The sequence below is a fragment of the Sminthopsis crassicaudata genome, chromosome 2 (assembly GCF_048593235.1).
Source record: "Sminthopsis crassicaudata isolate SCR6 chromosome 2, ASM4859323v1, whole genome shotgun sequence".
Classification (NCBI taxonomy): Eukaryota; Metazoa; Chordata; class Mammalia; order Dasyuromorphia; family Dasyuridae; genus Sminthopsis; species Sminthopsis crassicaudata.
In genome coordinates, this window is record NC_133618.1 from 163,751,172 (window position 1) to 163,771,030 (window position 19,859).

At 35.4% G+C, this 19,859-nt stretch overlaps 1 protein-coding gene across 4 annotated transcripts in view; it reads right to left on the bottom strand.

The window, feature by feature from the left end:
• The window catches only part of MACROD2 (mono-ADP ribosylhydrolase 2), a 2,172,380-nt gene that overhangs the window by 115,860 nt on the left and 2,036,661 nt on the right, over positions 1-19,859 (bottom strand). For all 4 annotated transcript variants that reach the window (XM_074287830.1, XM_074287831.1, XM_074287829.1 and 1 more), the window contains one exon: positions 6,256-6,324. In XM_074287830.1, coding sequence (XP_074143931.1) covers positions 6,256-6,324 — 69 coding nt within the window. The remainder of the gene's footprint in view (positions 1-6,255; positions 6,325-19,859) is intronic.

Consider the following 19,859-nt stretch of genomic DNA (forward strand, 5'->3'; position numbering starts at 1 on the left):
TTTAATACAAGATAAATTGAGGAGGGAGAAAGCCCTGACACTTTAGAGATTAGGAAGGCTTCACAAATAAGGTACTTGTTGATTGATCAATTGAGATGGTAGCAGAGCTGAGGCTTGAGAGCATCAGGATTCTGTGAGGAGAGTGAGAGATTACATTCAAATACAGGTCCCAGGTGATGTGAATGCACGAAGATGGAAGAAGGCGTGTTAAGTTCAGAGGGGAGAGAGTCGCTCATTTTGGAATATACACCGAGCACATGAAAAGGAGGAGTATGAAATATTGTTGTTGTTTGTCCTTCGTTCTCGAAAAGGACCAGACATCAGGGAGGGGATGCTGTGACAGGAAAGTGAATTGGATTTCAGTGAGGGAGAGCTGGACAAGGTCACCTGCCTCACTTTCCCCTCCAGAGCCATCTGGGTCCAGTGGCAAGATATAGATCAGTATGACTGGAGATGGCCCTGGCTGCAATGGGAGACTTAAAGTTAAGGTCTCAGTTCCATTGAAGCAATAGACCATTCAGTGATTCAGGCCAGGCAAGGAAGAAATGAAGCAAAGAATAGCCTTTTTTTTTTTTTTAATCTAGTCTAAAATAAATACATTTTACAAAACAAATAATTTTCGGGAGGGGAAGACTCTAAGGAATTCAGGGCCAAAATAAAGATTACCAAAGTGGGCTTGGCCTGGGATCCTTTGTTGGTCAATCAAATAGCATGAATTATTTGGGTTTAAAGTAAAGGTTTTTTTTTTTGTTTGTTTTGTTTTGTTTTTGTACTATTGTGTTTTATTTTGATTCTTTGAGAATAAACTTGCCAAATGATTTGAATGTTTTCCAAAACGGTTAAGGCATGGTTCTTAAGAAAGATATCTAGCCCACAAGCACCAAGACATCAAGGAAGGAAGGAAGGAAGCTAGCTAGCTGTGTTGCTCTGGTCCTCAGCGGGGCAGCTCCTCCTCACAAAAGGTGACACCATGACATTTGTACTCTGGAACCATCTGGGTGCAGTGGCTGGATGGAGATACAGACAGCTGCACTGGAGAGGCTGGTAGGAGCCAGAGATCCTTAAAAACAAGCTTAACACCTCCAGAAGCTTTGAGCAAGGAACACGGTTTGAGATGTACTTTAGAAAGATCCCTCTGGCACTTGAATGAAGGACTGAATGGTTGAGAAAGGAAGAAATTAGAAGCAGGGATAGTAATTAGGAGATTATAATATTAGACTTGTCCAGGCAAGAAATGACTAAAGTCTGGACTGAGGTGATGGCTGTGTGAATGCAGGAAAAGATACATAGGAAAGATAATTAGATGAGAGATAAATTAATAATAAATTAAATAAATAAATGGAAAATAGAGATAACAAGTAAAAGATAGAATTGACAAAACTTGGCAACTGACTGGATGTGAGTGATTAGGAAGAGTCCGTTTAATTTGTTATGATAAATGTTTAGCAAGAGTTGATCACTTGGAAGCTGCTGATACTTTTAAACTAGCAAAGCTTGGTGAAGCAACAGGTTAAAAAGGAGACCATGATTTTATTTTGAACACAGCTTGTTTTAGATGCCTATAGCATATTACACAGAAATTTCCACCATGAAGGACTGGAAGACGAGAGTATGTGGATGTAAATATGAATATGGAAGCCATCTTAGCAAAGAAGATAAGTGACAGAGTATGAGAGATAGTGAAGAATTGTGGTCTATGGAATCATGAAGGGTTGGACAAGACTAAAGAACTGAACAACAACAAAATCCTTAAGATCACCATGATAGAAAGAGAGGCAGCCCTAGAATGGAGCGCCTGCAGTTAAGAGGCATGAGAAAGTGTGACTTTCTAGCAAAGAAAATTAAAGAGAAGTCAGAAAGAGGTCAGAAAAGTAAAAGGGAAAAAAGGAGATAACAGCATTATGGAATGCTAAGGAGATCATATTCAGAAAGAAAGAGAGAGTAACAATATCAAAACCTCAAAAAGTCACTTTTTCTTCCTTGTCCTTAGAGCCCTCATGTATAAAATGTGAGAACTGAAGTAAATTATTTTTAAAGTTCCCTTCAGTTCTAAATCTTATACTTTTATCATTCTCTTAACCTTTTGACATCCTGGTTGATAAGAAAGCAAAGAAAGACTGAGGGCAAGTATTCAAACAACAAAATCAGCTCCAGAAGCTAGTATCTTTTCCATAAGATGTTGCATCTGATATTATTTTAATGTTTCCAGTATAGAAAAGACCAAAATTGTTTTGTTTCTTCTAAAATGTTACATTTTAACTGTGCTTATAGGCCCATTAAAGTCACCTCATTTTTCTAATTCCAGTTCACTTTGACATAGGAAAAGCTGTTTCCTGTTTTCCTTGGGCAGGGTTAGAGGGGAGTAGAATGGGCTAAGACAGTGCAAGAGATAAAAAAGGAAACCTTAGGACTAAAATCCTTGTGGGAAAACGAACTAGAAATGGTTGAATGAATGGGAAAATGTTGGTGTGGTTTCAATGGGGGAAAAAAATCCATCTGTACTCTCCATGACTCTGACAGCCAACAAGAAGATGTCGTGTCAAGAGCAAATGTGGAAAACAATAGCAAGAGTGAAGATCTTCATGAAGGCCTGCAATTCAGCAAAAAACATTCTGCCACTTATCTGAGGGAATGTAATAAACATTTCTATATGAGATCTTAGCATTGTAGAGCTCATAAATAGCCCAGATGTCACAGAGAAGGGATGTATATGAAAGGTAATAACGGAGAATGTTTGGAATGAATCCTCAACATTTCTGACTGCTGTTAACCCCGCTCTGACCTCAATCTTTACCGTTTTCAATGGCAGATGCAATTTTTTTCATTCAATGCGCTATTTTTATCAGCCACTCAAGATGGCAGTTATAGCAGCATAGACAGCTGGACTAAGCTTTGAATTAATGGTCGAGTAAAAACAGTGGGCTTATAAACATGTTATTTCAGAACGAAAGGGCAAAAATCACACCTTACAAATTATAATTAAAAATGAGAGATGGATCAAATACCAGTACAGAATTTATGTGAAACTTCCACCACAATCTCTCTATCCTTCCTCCTCCAAACTAAATTAGTAGGCTTTAATGTAAAAGCAGTGTATGATATAATGGTTAGAATGGATTGGAGTCAGGAAGACTTGAATACAAGTCCTTCTTTCTGCAGTACATAATTTCATAATCATGAACAAATTAATCGCTCTGTCCTTTAGTTACCTCATCTGCAAAATGGGAATAATATTATATTGGTACTGCCTATATCTCAGGCAAATAAGATGCTGGATACGGAATGCTTTGTAAACCTTATGGTGCCATATGAATGTCAGGAACATTTATTAATAGTCAGTTTTGTCTGAAAGTTTGAATTTGTTATAAATGACATGGTGCCTAGTTCATATTACAATCCATTAAGTTTTTATAAATGGCTACTTATTTTCATCTTTCAAATTAATCATGTAATCAATCAACAAGCATAAATAAGTGCTTCCTTTCTGCCAAGCACTCTCCTAAGTTCTGGGAGTATAAATAGAGGCAAAAACAGATACCTATCTTCCTAGAGTTCAGTTCACATTCTTCTGGGAAAGACAACAGGCAAATACATATATATCCAAGACTATGAAAGGAAGGAAATCTTAGGTACTAATGCTCAAGCATATTAGTAATAACTGGCAACCTTATATGAAAATAATTGAAGATGATTTCTTAGAGGAGATAGATCTTAGCAGGTAAAATAATTGTAGAATATGTTGAGGAATTAAAGCTGTGATTTCCCAAGAGTATCAAGAATAGTGGGTCTATGTGATAATAGCATAGTGAGCAACCAAGCATTATAAACAGAAATAGATGTCAGCCTGAGACAATGAAATGAGCATGTCTTTTTCTTATTCTCATTGACCTTAGAACACCTCAAACTGTTTACTATGATCAAATCATCTGAATGTCCAGTTCTGTTCGTATGTGATGAAAAACTATATATTTATCTATAACAATGCCATTTCTGCTTCTGCATGATTTGCTTATATATAGTTTCTTATCAGATTCTCCCTAAAGAGCAACATCACCATTCATTGACAGTTGGTACTGTGATGTCAAAGCTAGCTTTCAGGGAGTTGAGTGACAAGGCAATCATTGGGAAAGCAGCATGCAATAGGTGAATTCTTCACTTTATTCTCATCTTCAACAACAATAGCAACAGCAACACCACCACCACCAAAACCAACACCACCACCACACACACATAGGCTATTGCAACTATCCAAGTAAAATCACTACAATATATTCTCCAAGCAAATTGAAATAGTCTTAAATCATGTTTTTAAAAGATTCTCAAAGATTTTAAAGCTTCCTTTCCTTTGGTAAACTCATTAAATAAAAAAAAAAAATTGATTTGTGATTTTTTTTGGAATGAATTATATTTGCATATTACTCTAAATTCTATAATCGTCATCCAAATTACATAAACTCAGAAAATAGTAGCTAAATAGATGATATAGATAATAGATGATAGGCTTTAGTGTATATATATATATATATACATATATATATATAATTTAATATATATATAGATAATAGATGATAGGCTTTAATATATATAGATAATATATATTATTTAATATATTTAATATATATAGATAATAGATGATAGGCTTTAAAGTTTACAAAATACTTTATCCATGTTCTCTCATTTATTCACAAATGAGCCAGGATTCGAACGCTGTTCATCTTTGCCTACAAATTCAACATACTCTACTCTATACCACCTATGAATTGTGGAAAAAGGCCAATACTTACAGGAGAATAGAAACATCTTTTAGCTCTCATTAAAACCTCAAAATATAACTTTGGATACTTGTCACATGGGAGTAAGAGCCATGAAAAAATAAAGTCTCTGTATGGCTCAAGTATTTTGACTTGATATAAGGAATAACATTTTTTTTTTTTTAAACAATTATAAACTTCCAAAAGTGAAAAGGGCTGCCTCAGGAGTAGGGAGCTCTCTGTTATGCAAGTCTTCAAGTAAAAGCTGGATGACCAGTTGCTGAGGATGTTGGAGATAGGATTCTTGTTAAGAAGCATTTATGGGGACAGTGGGATAAATTGTCAGAGATAGGATTCTTGTTAAGAAGCATTTATAGGGACACACTGGGATAAGTTGTTGGACTAAGAGTCAGAAAGACCTGAGCTTGTACAACTCTGGCAGAGTCACAATTGCTTTCATTTCCTCATTTGCAAAATGGGAACCATAGTAGCATGTGCTTCACAAGGTAGATATGAAGATGATCTGCAAACCTCTAGGTATTTTGCTATTTTTTACTCATGTCTGACTCAGTGACACCATTTGGAATTTTCTTGGCAGAGATACTGGAGTCATTGCTTGTCATTGCCTTCCAGCTCACTTTACAGATAAGGAAACTGAGGCCCACAGAATAAAGTGACTTTCTCAGGAACACCAGCCACTGAGGCTGGATTTGAACTCAGGGAGATGAGTCTTTCTGACTGTAGCCCTAGTACTCTATCCTCCACTCACCATGGAGCTGCCCCTATAAGTGCTACATAAATTCCATATAAGGGCTAGAAATTATTATTGTTTAGGTATATACATATATATACACATATATATGTATATATATATATATATATATATATATATATATATATATATATATATAATTATGCAGTTTCTGAGTGTTTCTTCACTTGAGATTCTGATAGTGTTTTCTTCTACCAATAAGCACAGTCAGATCCTATCATCATCCTTCTAAATACTGTCTGCAATGTGGATTTCATAGTCTTAAACATATTCGATATGTATATGAGATGAGATAAATGATGTTGTCAGATGGGAACATGTTCCTTTTTGCTTCTGTTTTAGCACATGCTCACTAAGCATCTTTCTCCTGGCTACTTTCCAAAAATGATTTTAATTCTAAAAGGTTGTTTGGAAAGGAAGTATCCTGAGAAGTCTGAACCTTCTGTTTTCAGTAGAACCAACCCATTTTGAGACCTTCAATCTGATGCCTTGTCTCCTAAACAGATTTTCTGCAAATCAGTCTTTCCTATTTTATGCCATCATTTGGACAGTGGGTGGAGAGGAAGGATCCAAGTACTGAAAAACATAAAGGTCTTTTGTTGTGAGTGGAGGCGGGAGCAGGGTGGTGGGAAGTTTAGCTTGAATGGTTAAATTGGATTGCCTCTTCACTCAGGGAAAGACAGCCTAAATATTCTCAGGAGTTTTCCCTTTTAGATGTAATAATGTCTGTACCTTTATCCTTGCTGACTTCAACAGCTTCTTCTGATGAAGGACTGGGTGCTGTGGGAGGCTGTGCCTCATCTTTAAAAAAGGAGAAAAAGAAATAGTCTATTAGTTGTTAATGTCAAGCTGGGAATTCCCCTGCCCTTCCACCAAAAATAAACCTAACCTTGGCTCAGGGAGGTCAAATATTAAACATGCTTTGATGGAAAAGTGGTTTGATACTGCCTCTGAACAATCAATGGATTAGAGAACATAGACCACAGACACAGAGACTATTTGATAGTTACAGAGTTCAATAAGGATGCAGTTATTTCATTTAGCAGAAAATATTTTTTAAGCTGTTGGCAGCACCCCTTCCCCAACTTTGGACAGTCATTGTTTTCACTCAAGAAAAGAACAAAAACAAAATCAAAAGCCTTCTGGCTTCTAAGAAGTGTTTTTATGTATGCGTTTTTAAAGTTTGGTTTCCTTAGCACAGCATTTCTTCTAAGTTATTCCAGGCTGTCAAACCACAGGGAACATTTCAGATGGCTGTCAGGGTAGGGATATGCAAGAAAGGGAGCATTTGTAAAAAAGCACAGAAGTCATTTAACATTTCAGATTGTCCAAGCCCAGGCAGAGAAGTGAGGAATTTGGGATGGCACCAATTAAAAAGGAGTGGAGGGGAGACATGGGCAAACATGGGCCAGAAACCTCATCAGTAACATCAACTGAGTGATGTTTCCATGCATCAGCATTTAGGCCAATACGATTTAAAAATAAGAAAATTAATAATCAATTTGAAACACTTAGATAAGCCAGAACTATGTATAATAAATTAGCTGGATTACTGTAGAAAAATAACTCATTTAGATAAACTTTTACCTAAATCTAAAGATTAATTTTATATTTTCCTTTTTTATCTTAAGATCCTCTACAATCTGGCTCCTCCATATCTTACCAGTTTTATTTCACAAAATTCATCTTCATGAATTCTTTATTCTAGTCACACTTGCCTGTGGATCACATCCATCTCTTACCTCTTTCCGTTTGTAAGGTATCCCCACCTTCATGTCTTAGAATTCCCAGCTTCTATTAAAACATAGCATAGTGCCCTCATACTTGAGACTTTAAAAAACAAAACACCTCCCCAGTTAGAACTATTTTCATCTCAAAATATTTTTGTATTCCTATATACTTTATGTATTTACCTTAATGGATTGTATCATTCCATCTCCCATAAAAGACAATCCTCTTGGGGATTGGGGTTGTTTTGTTTTCAGTGTCTAGTAGGCACTTTGTATATAGGATGCTGTGTAAGATGCTGGGAAGAGACAATGTCTGTCTCTATGAAATTTACATTCATGTTGAGAGATGATGATACCTACTCTATCTACCTTATGGGATATTTATAAGGATTAAATAACATAATGGTGGTAAAGATACTTTATTCACCATTTAGTCTCAAATATAAATAGCTATGATTATTATTACAAAAGTTGCATGAAGTGGTAGACAATACTGTACTTGGGATCAAGTCTGAAGGGTGGATTTAACACTTTGGAGTTATTGAACTTCTCTGAACTTCAGGAATTTTATCTGTAAATTGAGGATAATCCCCATATTTATAGTGTTTTATTATATTGCTATCAAGCACAAATGTGCATTTGAAGTACTCTGCAGACTTTAAAATGTAATAGAGACATCAGATATTATCATTATATAGCCTACACACAAATAACAGTAACATAATGCTTGATAAATTCATAAGGGAATTACAAGGAAAGTACTCTGTGAGGTCTCAGGTAATTTTCACGGGAGGGTGTCATCTGAGATGATATTTACTTTTATTCCATGTCTATACTTGGCCATAAAACCAAGTATGATGGGATCCACTTTCTGCATAACTGATCAGGTTTTTGGATCTTTGGTCTGATCTGCTAATTAAGATGTCAAAGCTACTGGTTTTTGATCTCATATTTTTCATCACTTGGACTTGATTTTTGAAGGTAGATGATTTACAATAAAGTCATGATTGATATGAATTGTACACTGAAGAGCAATTTTTTTTAAGCAAAGAAAATGATTCAAAGCAGAGTTAGATCGTGGAGAAAAGTCAGCAAGTTGCCCAAGCCCTTCCTAGTTTCCCTCAGAAACAACATTAAATCAGGCCTCTCAACCTCTAAAAGGAGGGAGTAAAATAATTTTCCTGCTTACTATAACTTAGAAGAACTTCAGGAAAGGTCTATCTCATTTGGGTAGAAGGCACAGACTGTGTCTAGGCAGGCTAGCAGGAGATTCTTGGCTACAGTAGAGATCAGCAAAGCTTTGGAACCCTGAAACGTTAGCCATGACTAGGCCAGGACATCCCTCAATAGTGAGTGAGCCACTAGCACTTGCAACCCCTGAATGGAAAGTTAGTGAGCAGGGCCCTAGGCACAAGAAGCTGGGGAGGATGCTCTCTATGCCCTGGGGGCAGAACGCAACTTTAAAAAATGAGTAAAAAAACCAAACCAAAACAGAAAAGAGTCCTGGCCATCCAAAGGGAAGATCAAAACACAAACTCAGAAGAGGGCAAGAATATCAAAATGCTTATATACAAAGGGGAAGAGGAATTCATCTCAAGACCAAAAAGCCTTCTTGGAAGACCTCAAAATGGATTTTAAATATCGAATAAGAGAGGTAGAAGAAAAATTGGAGAAAAATCCACCAAGCACCTCCTAAAAGACATCCCAAAATTAATATTCCAAGGAATATTGTAGCCAAATTCCAGAATTATCAGGTTGAGAACAAAATATTTAAAGAAACAATTCAAATATCAAGGAGCAAGTTAGGATTATACAGATCTTAGCAGCTTCAACATTAAAGGATCAAAGAATTTAAACTATGATATTCTCAAAGGAGCTTCAATTATAACCAAGAATCAACTATCCATCAAAATAGAGTGTAATGTTTCAGGGAAAAAGATGGATATTCAGTGAAAGAGTAGACTTTCAAACTTTCCTGATGAAAAGACCAGATCTAAACAGAAAATTTGATCTTCAATTATGAGACTCAGAAGAAACATAAAAAAGTAAACAGGAAAAACCAAAAACAAACAGAAAACATATTATTAAATAAGGCTAAACTATTTATATCACTATACAAGAGGATAGTACTTGTAACTCTTGAAAACTATTTGAGGCATTTGGAACAAGTATATACATAAACAAAATGTATGGGTTTAAGTTGCCTTTGATGTGATGCAATAAAAAATTAAAGGGTAATAAAAGGATTATATTGGGAGAAGAAGAAAGACAAGGAGAGAAGTAAAAATAAGATAAATCATATTACATGAAGAAGTGCAAAATATATTACAATAGAGGAAATGTAGGAAGGGGGTTATCATTATTTGAACCACATTCTCATCAGAATTGGCTCTTAGAGGGAATAACATACACACTCAATTGGGTATAGAAATTTATCTTAACCTATAAGGAAATAGGAGGAGAAAGGATATAAAAGGGAGGTAGGGCTGATAGGAAGGAAGGCAGATTAAGGAAGGTGGTGATCACAAGCAAAACACTGGTAAGGAGGGACAGGGTAAAAGAGAGAAAGTATAAACAGGGGTGGGGGATAGGATGGATGCAACATAGAATTAATAATTATAATTGTGAATATGAATCGGATGAGTTCTCCCACCAAATGTAAGTGGATAGCAAAGTGGATTAAAAACTGAAATCCTGCAAGGCATTGTTTCTTGTAAACAATTTGAAGCAGAGAGATGCTGGTAGAATAAAGGCAAAAGGTCAAGCAGAATATATTACACTTCAGCTGAAGCAAAAAATTAAAATAAAAAAAGGGAAGAGGTAGCAATCCTGATCTCAGACAAAGCAAAAGCAAAAATAGATTTAATTAAAAAAGAAAACTATATCTTACTAAAAAGTTCCAGGGGCAATGAAGTAATGTCAATATTGAACATATATGCATCCAGATTCTTAGAGAAGTTAAATAATTTATTTTTATTTTATTTATTATTTATTATAGGAAGAAACAGAGAGCAAAACTATACTAATGGGGCCCCTCAATTTTCTCCTCTCAGAACTAGAAAAATCTAATCACAAATTAAATAAGAAAGAAATTAAGGAGGTCAATAGAATTTTAGAAGAATTAGATATGATAGACCTCTGGAGAAAAATGAATGGGGATAAAAAGGAATATACATTTTTCTCAGTGATATATAACACCTAAACAGAAATATGCATATTAGAGCATAAAAACCTCACAATCAAATGCAGAAAGATAGCAATATTAAATGCATGTTTTTCAGTCATAATGCAATTAATATCACATGTAATAAAGTGCCATAGAAAGAAAGGTTAAGAATTAATTGGCAACTAAATAGCCTAATCATAAAGAATGAGTGGGTCAAACAAGAAATCATAGAAATAACAATTTAATCAAAGAGTATGATGATATTGAAACAACATATCAAAGTTTATGTGATGAAATTAAAGTAGTATTTAGGGAAAATTTTATAGCTCTAAATACTTGAATAAAAATAGAAAATAAGCAGATCAATGAATTGGGCATGCAAATATTAAATATAAACAAAGATTTAAATGCCATCAAATACCAAATTCAACATTCTGAAAATCAAAAGAGAAATCAATAAAATTTAAAATAAGGAAATTATTGAACTATTAAGTAGCTAAGTCAACTTAAGTTAGTTAAGATCTGGTCTTATAAATAAAACAACCCAATAACATTGATAAACCTTTGATTAATTTGCTTTTTAAAACAAGAAAGAAGAAAAACAAACTCCTAATATCAAAAATGAAAAGGGTGAATTCACTATCAATGAAGAGGAAATTAAAGCAGTAATTAATTAGGAGTTCTTTTTTTCCGACTGCATGTTGAGAAATCTGACAATATAAGTGAAATGGATGAATATTTACAAAACTATAAATTGCCCAGATTAACAGACAGGGAAATAAAATACTTAATCTCATTTTGTGGAAAAAAAATGAACAAGACATCAAAAAATTCCCTAAGAAAAAAATTTCCAGGGTTGGATAGATTTACACATATACAAATAACTATTTATTCCAATACTATATAAATTATGTGGGAAAATAGACAAAAAGGGAGTCGTTCAAAATTCCTTTTATGACTCAAATATAATGGTGATACCTAAACCAGGAAGAGCCAAAACAGAAAAAGAAAATTATAAACCAATTTCCCTAAGGGATATCGATGCAAAAACTTTAAATAATATATTAGTAAAACCAGAATGCTATAGCAAGGTAGGATTTATGCCAAGAATGCAGTATTAGTTCAATATTAGGAAAACTCTTAGTATTATTGACCATATCCATAAAAAGACTAACAGAAACCATAGGATTATCGCAATAATATTACCCACATTTATGGCATTTTTTTTTTTTTTTTTTTGTGGTGGCAAAGCACTGGAAATTGAGAGAATGCTCATTAAGTGGAGAAGGCCTGAACAAGTCATGATATGCAAGTGGAATATTATTATGAATAAGAAATTATGAGGAGGCAGATTTCAGAAAAACCTGATACTGATACTGAGTGAAATAAGTGGAAGTAGGAGAACATTGTTCTGAGTAACAATAATATTGTGCAGTCACCAAATAAGAAAGATTTAGCTTTTCTCAGCAATACAAAGATCCAAGACAATTCCAAAGGACTCATGATGGAAAATGCTATCCATATGCAGAGAAAGAACCATGGAGTCTGAATGCAGATCGAAGCATACTATTTTTCCTTTTTCCCTCCTTTCTTCTGGTTTTCTCTTTTGTTCTGATTCTTTTTTCAAAAAATGATTAATGTGGAATGATTGTACAAATATCATCTATATTTGACTGCTTGCTGTCTTGGGAAGTAGGGTAGGAGAGGTAGGGAGAAATATTTATAACTCAAAATCTTTTATGAATTAATATTGAAAACAATCTTTACATGTAATTGGAAAAATAAAATGCTATCTTTTTAAAAAAAGAAACTGACTCCAAATTTTGTCAAAATAATGCTTTCTTCTTTCTTTATATCTAATGCAGTCTGGTCACTGGTATCATATTATTCATATAATAAAAGTCTTTCTCTGTTGCCTTATCATAGCTTGGGGGTAACCATGCATTCCTGAAGGCTAGGCTAGCAGACTGTAAGTTCTAGTTGGTTCTAGTAAGATGTGACAGCTTTGTCAGTGATTTACTAATGGTGTGTCTGTCTTTGGAGGATCAATCTATCTCAATGTATAGAGAGTCATCATTAGACAGCAGCTGGAGGGACATAAGAAAGTTTGGTCACAAGACAGTCCCGGAGACCACCTACTCAGGCAGAGTTTCCAATCAATTTCAGTAGGAGTACCCACAGCAGGGAAATCTGGATTCTTTTGAAGTTTTGAAAAAGAATGTGTGGTGGGCTTTTGATAAATGATAGGCTAGTAACAAATGAAGAACACTGACAATGAGCCTGGATTTGGGGTCAGCCAGATTGCCCACTTGGAAGAACATGAAAACCAATTTAAGACTTCATTTAGAACTGATCCTTTATGTTGTCAGGGTACCATCATTGTACAGATAAAGCTATCAGATTCAAGACTAAAGAGGACGATTTCCTTATGCTCTTTACTGATGGGGTTTATAACCTTTTTAGACCAAAAAGAAGTTGCCTGTTGTTTTCTGATTAAAGGAAAAGGGTGAGTCTATGAAACATAGGTCTGTGTGTGTATGGAACAGAAGGAAAGGCTATGGGGAAAATGCAGTTTGGAACAAAGAGATGAGTGAATAAAAGTGGGGAACCTCAGCAATTGCTGAATGGCCTCAACTATCAACAGTTAGCTGAATAATACTGGGCAGCTGAATGTAATAGGAACAGTGAGAGTTTTTTCATATGAAACTTATCTACAAAAGCATCCAGCAAGAATGGGGGGTACATCCCCACCAAAGATTTCAGCATCACAAATTCATTTAATTGCAAAGAGTGTATTGCCATATACTGAACTGGTTGACTCAATATTGAGACCCAAGGTCCTCTCTGGCTTGCTTCAGTGATTTTCCTGAATAGCCTTCTGCAATATCATTTTCCAAGTTAGAAATAAAGGTTCTCATTTTGCTATTGAGAATCACTGGACTAACACAAAGTTTTAGGTAAAAAATTGACCACTCTCTTTGTTTTAAGCTGAAGTATTCAGGATAGAAATGAATAGATATCTGGAAAATGTTAGAGCAAGACCACCATTTAAAACAAAACAAAACACTCTATAACTCAGGGGAGGTGACTTGGAAACTAAAGAGAGTGGAAGTATTTTTAGTCATTCAGTAGCAGTTATTTTGATAACTGCATAATTTTGCCTGTCATCCTTTGAGTTGAAAGCTTTCCAAGGTGCAAAAAATAGGCAGAAGCAGGATAAATCAAAAGTAATGATAATTTCCTTTGAGTTATAACTGCTATTTCATTAAAATTGTCCAATTTATAACCCACAACTTAGAATTCATCAACACACAATTTACAAATCTGTCACTAATGAACCAAGGCTTTTACTGGAAGCCTTTGTTTCTCATATATGAATCTGGGTTCTTGAAAGTCAATCTCAGTAATTCAGTTTACCAGAGTAAAGAAAGAAATAAATGAGAACATTTAGACATATGGTGGGGGAGGCTGGGATTGGGGGAAGATATACAGGTCCATGATTTCCACTGGATTAGGGATCTCTTGGTGAAAAGACTCCCTCTGCAAATGCAGATCAGCAATTGTTATGTAACTTAGAGCCTTAAAGAGTAGTCTGTTGTACTGAGAATTTAGGTGACTTGTCCATAGTCACACAGCCATATCAAAGAGTAGACTTGAATCCAGGTTATTATTTATTCTAAGCTTCTATCAACTGCTTCTCACCTAAAAAAATCATTTCACCTAAAATAGAGGATACATAATTATTTAGGTATGAGGAGAACTTTATCCTTGAAGTATGTTTTTGTTTCTCTTTTTCTTTAACTAGGAACCAGGGGAATAAGACCTGAATGGGTAATTTTCTTGGTGAGGAATTCCCAGGTAAAGAAAATCCCCATTTCACTGTCACCTGCCACCTTCTCTGCATCTTAGACTTAAAGGATTTCCAAGATATGGAGAGGTCAGGTGATACGCTCAAGGTCACAGAGCTGATTTGTGTCAAAGGCAAAGCATGAATTCACATCTTTCTGGTTTGATGTCAACTCTTTCTACATTATGCCATATTGCTTTCCTCAGTGAAATCTAGGAAAATGCTGACCTGATGTAAGCCACCTAAGCGCCTTTCATTTTTTTTCTCTCTCCCACTACTTAAAGGATTACCAAGATAAATTTTTTACCACTAAGGGAAAATAGAGTTGGTAACTTAAACAGGAAAGTGCATTTTTGGACTGAAGTGCTTTCATTCATAATGAATGGAGTTGTGGTCTCGAGTGAGAGAGGCCTAAATTAATCTGGTGGAAAGGTACAAGTTTTTAGCCAATACCACTGACTAAGGCTATTGTTTACCAAAGTGGACCAGAACTTGAGAAGAGGCTTAAAAGCAGGCTTTAGCTGTGGACTTCCATTTTCTCTGAGCTTGTCTTCTCCTTTGTGCTATTCTCATCTTTTAAGAAACCGCAGTGAAAAAAATTAGTCAATTTAGGAAATCTCCCTTTATGACTAATAGGCAACATTGAAATTAATTGTGACCAATGTAGCATAACTTCATTTACAAGGCCTGGAAATAAAGCAAGGGGGAAGAATTCTTCCAGAGGAATGAAAAGAAAAAAAAAATTATCAACATAAATAGTTAGATCTGACCCAAACCTTTCTAAAACAGTGTGATAGATGAAATATTTAGCTTCCATAAACAAAATTCCATCCTTTGTCTGGGAAGCATCTCTCTGTTAACAGCAGATAGATTTCAGTTCAGCTTTGCAATTTTCCTTGGCTTATGTAACATGTACTATATGGGCAAGACATGGTTGACTGGGCTTTTGCGTGCCTTTTATCTCCCTGTTTTACACATTTCTAAAAAAGAAAAGGTCTGTTTTCCCTTAACGTTTGTGTGACAGTCTTAAAATATTCAGGCTATGAAATATTTCATACTGAGTAGATCACTTTAGGAAGGATTTTAGAATGCACAGATCTATAAACTCTAAATAGCTGGCTCAATGCAATGGGACTGCTTAATAGGAGAGTAAGAGGAGAATGATAATTTTTTCTTTCTGTTTAAAATGAACAATAAATATGTATGGAGTAATATGACAGAAAAAACCCCCAAAAAGACATATTAAAAAGTAAATTAAGCTAATTTTTACCACAAGCTGGGGTGTGGTAGGGGACTCCAATGCTATGTTTTTTTTAATTTATAAAATTGTGTCCTTCCGAGTAAAATTGCCTCAGGACAAAAGAATAAAATATAAAACATTTATCTAAAATATAGCCATAGCAGTTGCCAGCATATATCAACTACAAAACATCAATTTCAAAAATAAGGTGCCTAAAACACTTAAGATTGGCTGGTTAAGGACAAGAGCAAACCATAGTGGGCAAAAATCTTTCCCCCTCCCTGAGGCGATCTCTTCCTAAAAGGAGCCTTCCCGTCCTAAAATGTCTTATTTCTATTTTGCCATAAGTAGAATTTTGGAACCATCACGAGTTTCCCACTGGTCTTTGTAGTCATGGTGGTGATTGGGGGCAGGGAGGTGGGAGATTGTACTGTCTCTAGCAATTCTAGTCCAAAGCAGTTTGACTTCTGGGTGCTATGCCAACTTACAGCTCTGCTCAGTTGTCGAGAGCTAGAATCTGTTGAAAAGATACAATTTTAGCTCAGATGATGTATTGGAGGTGGTTCTGGTATAAATGGAAAAGTTTACTCAGAAAAGGGGAAAAACCTCTGAGGTGATAGAAAGCATAGATAACAACCTATCAGGCTCTCACAATCAATCTACAAGCATTTACTCAATGTCAAAAATGTACCAATCATTATATTAAATGTTATGTGGGAGTGGGGATGGGAAATATAAAGCATCTCACAAGAAGAGAGCCAAAGAGACTGTCTCTCTCTGTATGTCTGTTTATCTTTCTATTCATCCATAGATCTATCCATTTACCTATCTATCCATTTAGCTATCTGCCTGCCTGCCTGTCTGTCTATAGCTATTCATCCATCTATCTATCTATCTATCTATCTATCTATCTATCTATCTATCTATCTATCTATCTATTCATCCATCTATCTATCCTTTTACCTATCTATCCCTCTAGCTATCTGACTGTGTCTATATATCTATCTATGCATCCATCTATCTATCCTTTTACCTATCTATCCCTCTAGCTATCTGACTGTGTCTATATATCTATCTATTCATCTATCTATCTATTTACCTATCTATACATCTAGGTATCTGCTTGTCTGTCTATCTATATCTATCTATCTATCTATCTATCTATCTATCTATCTATCTATCTATCTATCTATTCCTCCATATAGCTATCCATTTACCTATCTATCCCTCTAGCTATCTATGTCTGTCTATGTATGTATGTATCTATCTACCTATCTATCCATCTAGCTATCTGCCTGTCTGTCTGTTTGCCCATCTGTCCATCCATCTCTCCATTCATCTATCTCTGTCTCTCAATTCACAATATACATATATACATCAAGCCTATTTACCTCCTGGTCATACCTCTCACTTTTCTGACATGGAAAGAACATTGGGCATAGATTCAAAAGGCTCAGAATAGCTGCTTTCAGATCCTGACTCTGCCACTTGTAAGTTGCATGACCTTAATCAAATTGTTGACTCTGTGGGTCTCAGTTCTTGTATGTGTAAAATAAAGGGACTTTGCTAAGTGGGGGCTCTTAATCAGTTTGTGTTATGGATGTGAAACCGATGGCCCCCTTCTCAGAATAATGTTTTTAAATGCAGACAATAAACCCCAGAGGACTAAAAAAGGAAACCACCCAGAGTGAAAGAGTCATCTAAATGTTTTTAAAAACAAGATTACAGACCCCAAGTGAAGCATTTTGGGGCTAGAGGATCTCCAAGAACCCCTTCAGGTCTGGTGTTCTTGCTTAAATTCTTCTTAGCTGTTGCCAGCTATCTCCTGTTTCTCTCTTGGGCCCTCCTGCTAAACCTGCTTTGACCGTCAGAAAAGGAGGTAAATGCTTGTTGATACTCCTTTTATATTTCACAGTGAATTGAGAGCAACAGGTCAGAGGCGTACCCCTCCTCCACTCTATTCCCAGGACAAAACCGAGTCTAAATATCCCCAGCAATCTGCAACCTTCTGCCCCCAGGGCCAGGTGACAGCCCTGTTCCCAACTCATAATAACTCTGTGATCCCCAGTACAACCCACAGCATCTAAAGTCGCCGGGCTGGTTACTGCACCTGTCTACTGAGCGGTGACAGAACGCTTTTATATGATGGGAGAAAGACAGTCCAGGAGAGAGAAAACAATTAAGTGTCAGATTAATGAGGAATGTCAGAAATTGGTTCCAGCAGCTCTAAATGAGTAGAAAGGAAATTCAGTTCCAGATCCCAAGAAATGCTTGATGATCATGCAAACAGGGTCTATGGCCTATTACTGATTCATTCCCTACTGATTCTCCATTTGGGGGGGGGGTAAGAACTACTTTAGCACTCCCCTAAAGTGAACTTTTTTTAAGATTCAATGATTTTGTTTGCAAATGAGATTCTCTGTTTCCTGGCTTTCCTACAAAAGGAAAAACAAAAAACAAAAAACAAAACACACACACACACACACACACACACACACACACACACACACACACCAAAAAAAAAAAAAAAAATCCTCTCTGGAGGCAAGCTGCAAGAAAGTCTCAGCATATTTATCATGCAGTAAATGCACTCTCTGAGAATGCTGTATTTGTGATTTAACAAGCATGCCCTCAAATCAAAAGGCTCAGGCTTTTTGCTTTCTCAGCCTCCACCAAGGCAATGTTTCTGGGAATCCAGCAGGTGGAACTCGTGCAGAAGCATTTCCTGGCTGACAGAAGCCAAATCCATCAGCCAATTAGATTAGCATCCATTTAACACACTTTAAAAAAGACATTTTGGCTTACTTATAATTTTTCATATGCTATTAAATGCCTTAAATGGGTGGTTTCTTAGTAAGCTGGTGGGCTTCTGCAGGAGGTAGGGGAAGGGGAAAGGAAATCACATTACATGGTTACCCATAAGTATTCTGTAAGCACAAGCTTTCCTTTTATCTGCTTTGTCAGTCTAGTTATCTTCACAGGAAGCACACCCACAACAAAAAGTTAAATACAGTGGAGCACACAAAATTCATGGCTTTTATAGGGATTGCAAAGGCTTACAACACACCTAAACAAAGAGGCAGAATTTTTGAGATAGTGTCTATTCTATTTGCTTTGGTTCTTTACAAAAAAAATCCACGATGATCCACACAAGGGCCTTCATTAATACACCCTTATAATCATATATTTATATCATACAGTAAATTTGTAGGTTATCGCTATTTTTTTCCCCCTATTTCAATAAAGGGCATTTTTTTTTTCCATTTCAATAAAAAGCAGCTCCAAGTTCCCAGAATTTATTTCAAAGATTTTAGTAGTTCTTTCTCCTGCCCCAAATATTGATTCATTTTCTTCATTAAAATCTTACTCTAGTGAGTTGGGGGCAAAGGTGACCTTGTCTTTTGGAAGACTATATCAATGGAACACAAGTTCTGGTACATATTACAAAGCAAGGAATTCACTGGAATTCTGCTAAGCTATGGACTATTTGGCTCTTGTCAAAAGATTAACAAAATAAAATAAAGGACTTTAATAAACATTGATTTCAATTATTATTGCTGCCATTGTTGTTACTCATTTTCCAATTCCCTATTGCCTATAAGTTTACAGAGATCACAGCTATAATGTATGGTCATGCAATAATTTTTCTCCCTGTGAATATATGTGACATCACATGATTAAGAACTGACTTGGTTAGCATCGTAATCTAATGAATTATGTTAATCACCCAGAAAGGGAAGCATGGATCTTCTTTTGCTGGAGTAGGGGAATGGGTCACAAAAACCCAATCACATGCAGACGGATTAATGCAGATTCTGAACCCTACATCCACGTGAAAAAAAAAAAAAGGATCCTTAAAATAATGAAAGGGGTTTTCATTCACTGATTCGTTTGATTAATTATTATTATGTATAGGACTCATTTATTTATAGGCTCATGAAGCTTAAATAAATAAAATTAAAAAAACATTACAGATGACTTGTAGCCATACATTGTGTATGTGTAATATAGCATATACAGTATTTATATATATATATATATATATATATATATATATATATATATATATATATATATATATATATATATATATATATATATATATATATACATATCTATATATGTATATATATATACAAACAAATGTTATTGGTCCATCATTTCAGTAATGTTCAACTCTTTATGGTCCCCTTTGGAGTTTTGTTAGCAAAGATACTAAAGTGATTTGCTATTTTCTTTTCCATCTCATTTTACAAATAAGCAAACTGAGGCAAACAGGGTTAAGTGAGTTGCTCAGTGTTCACTGCTCGTAAGTATCTGAGGATGGATTTGAACCTGTTCTTCCTGCTTCCA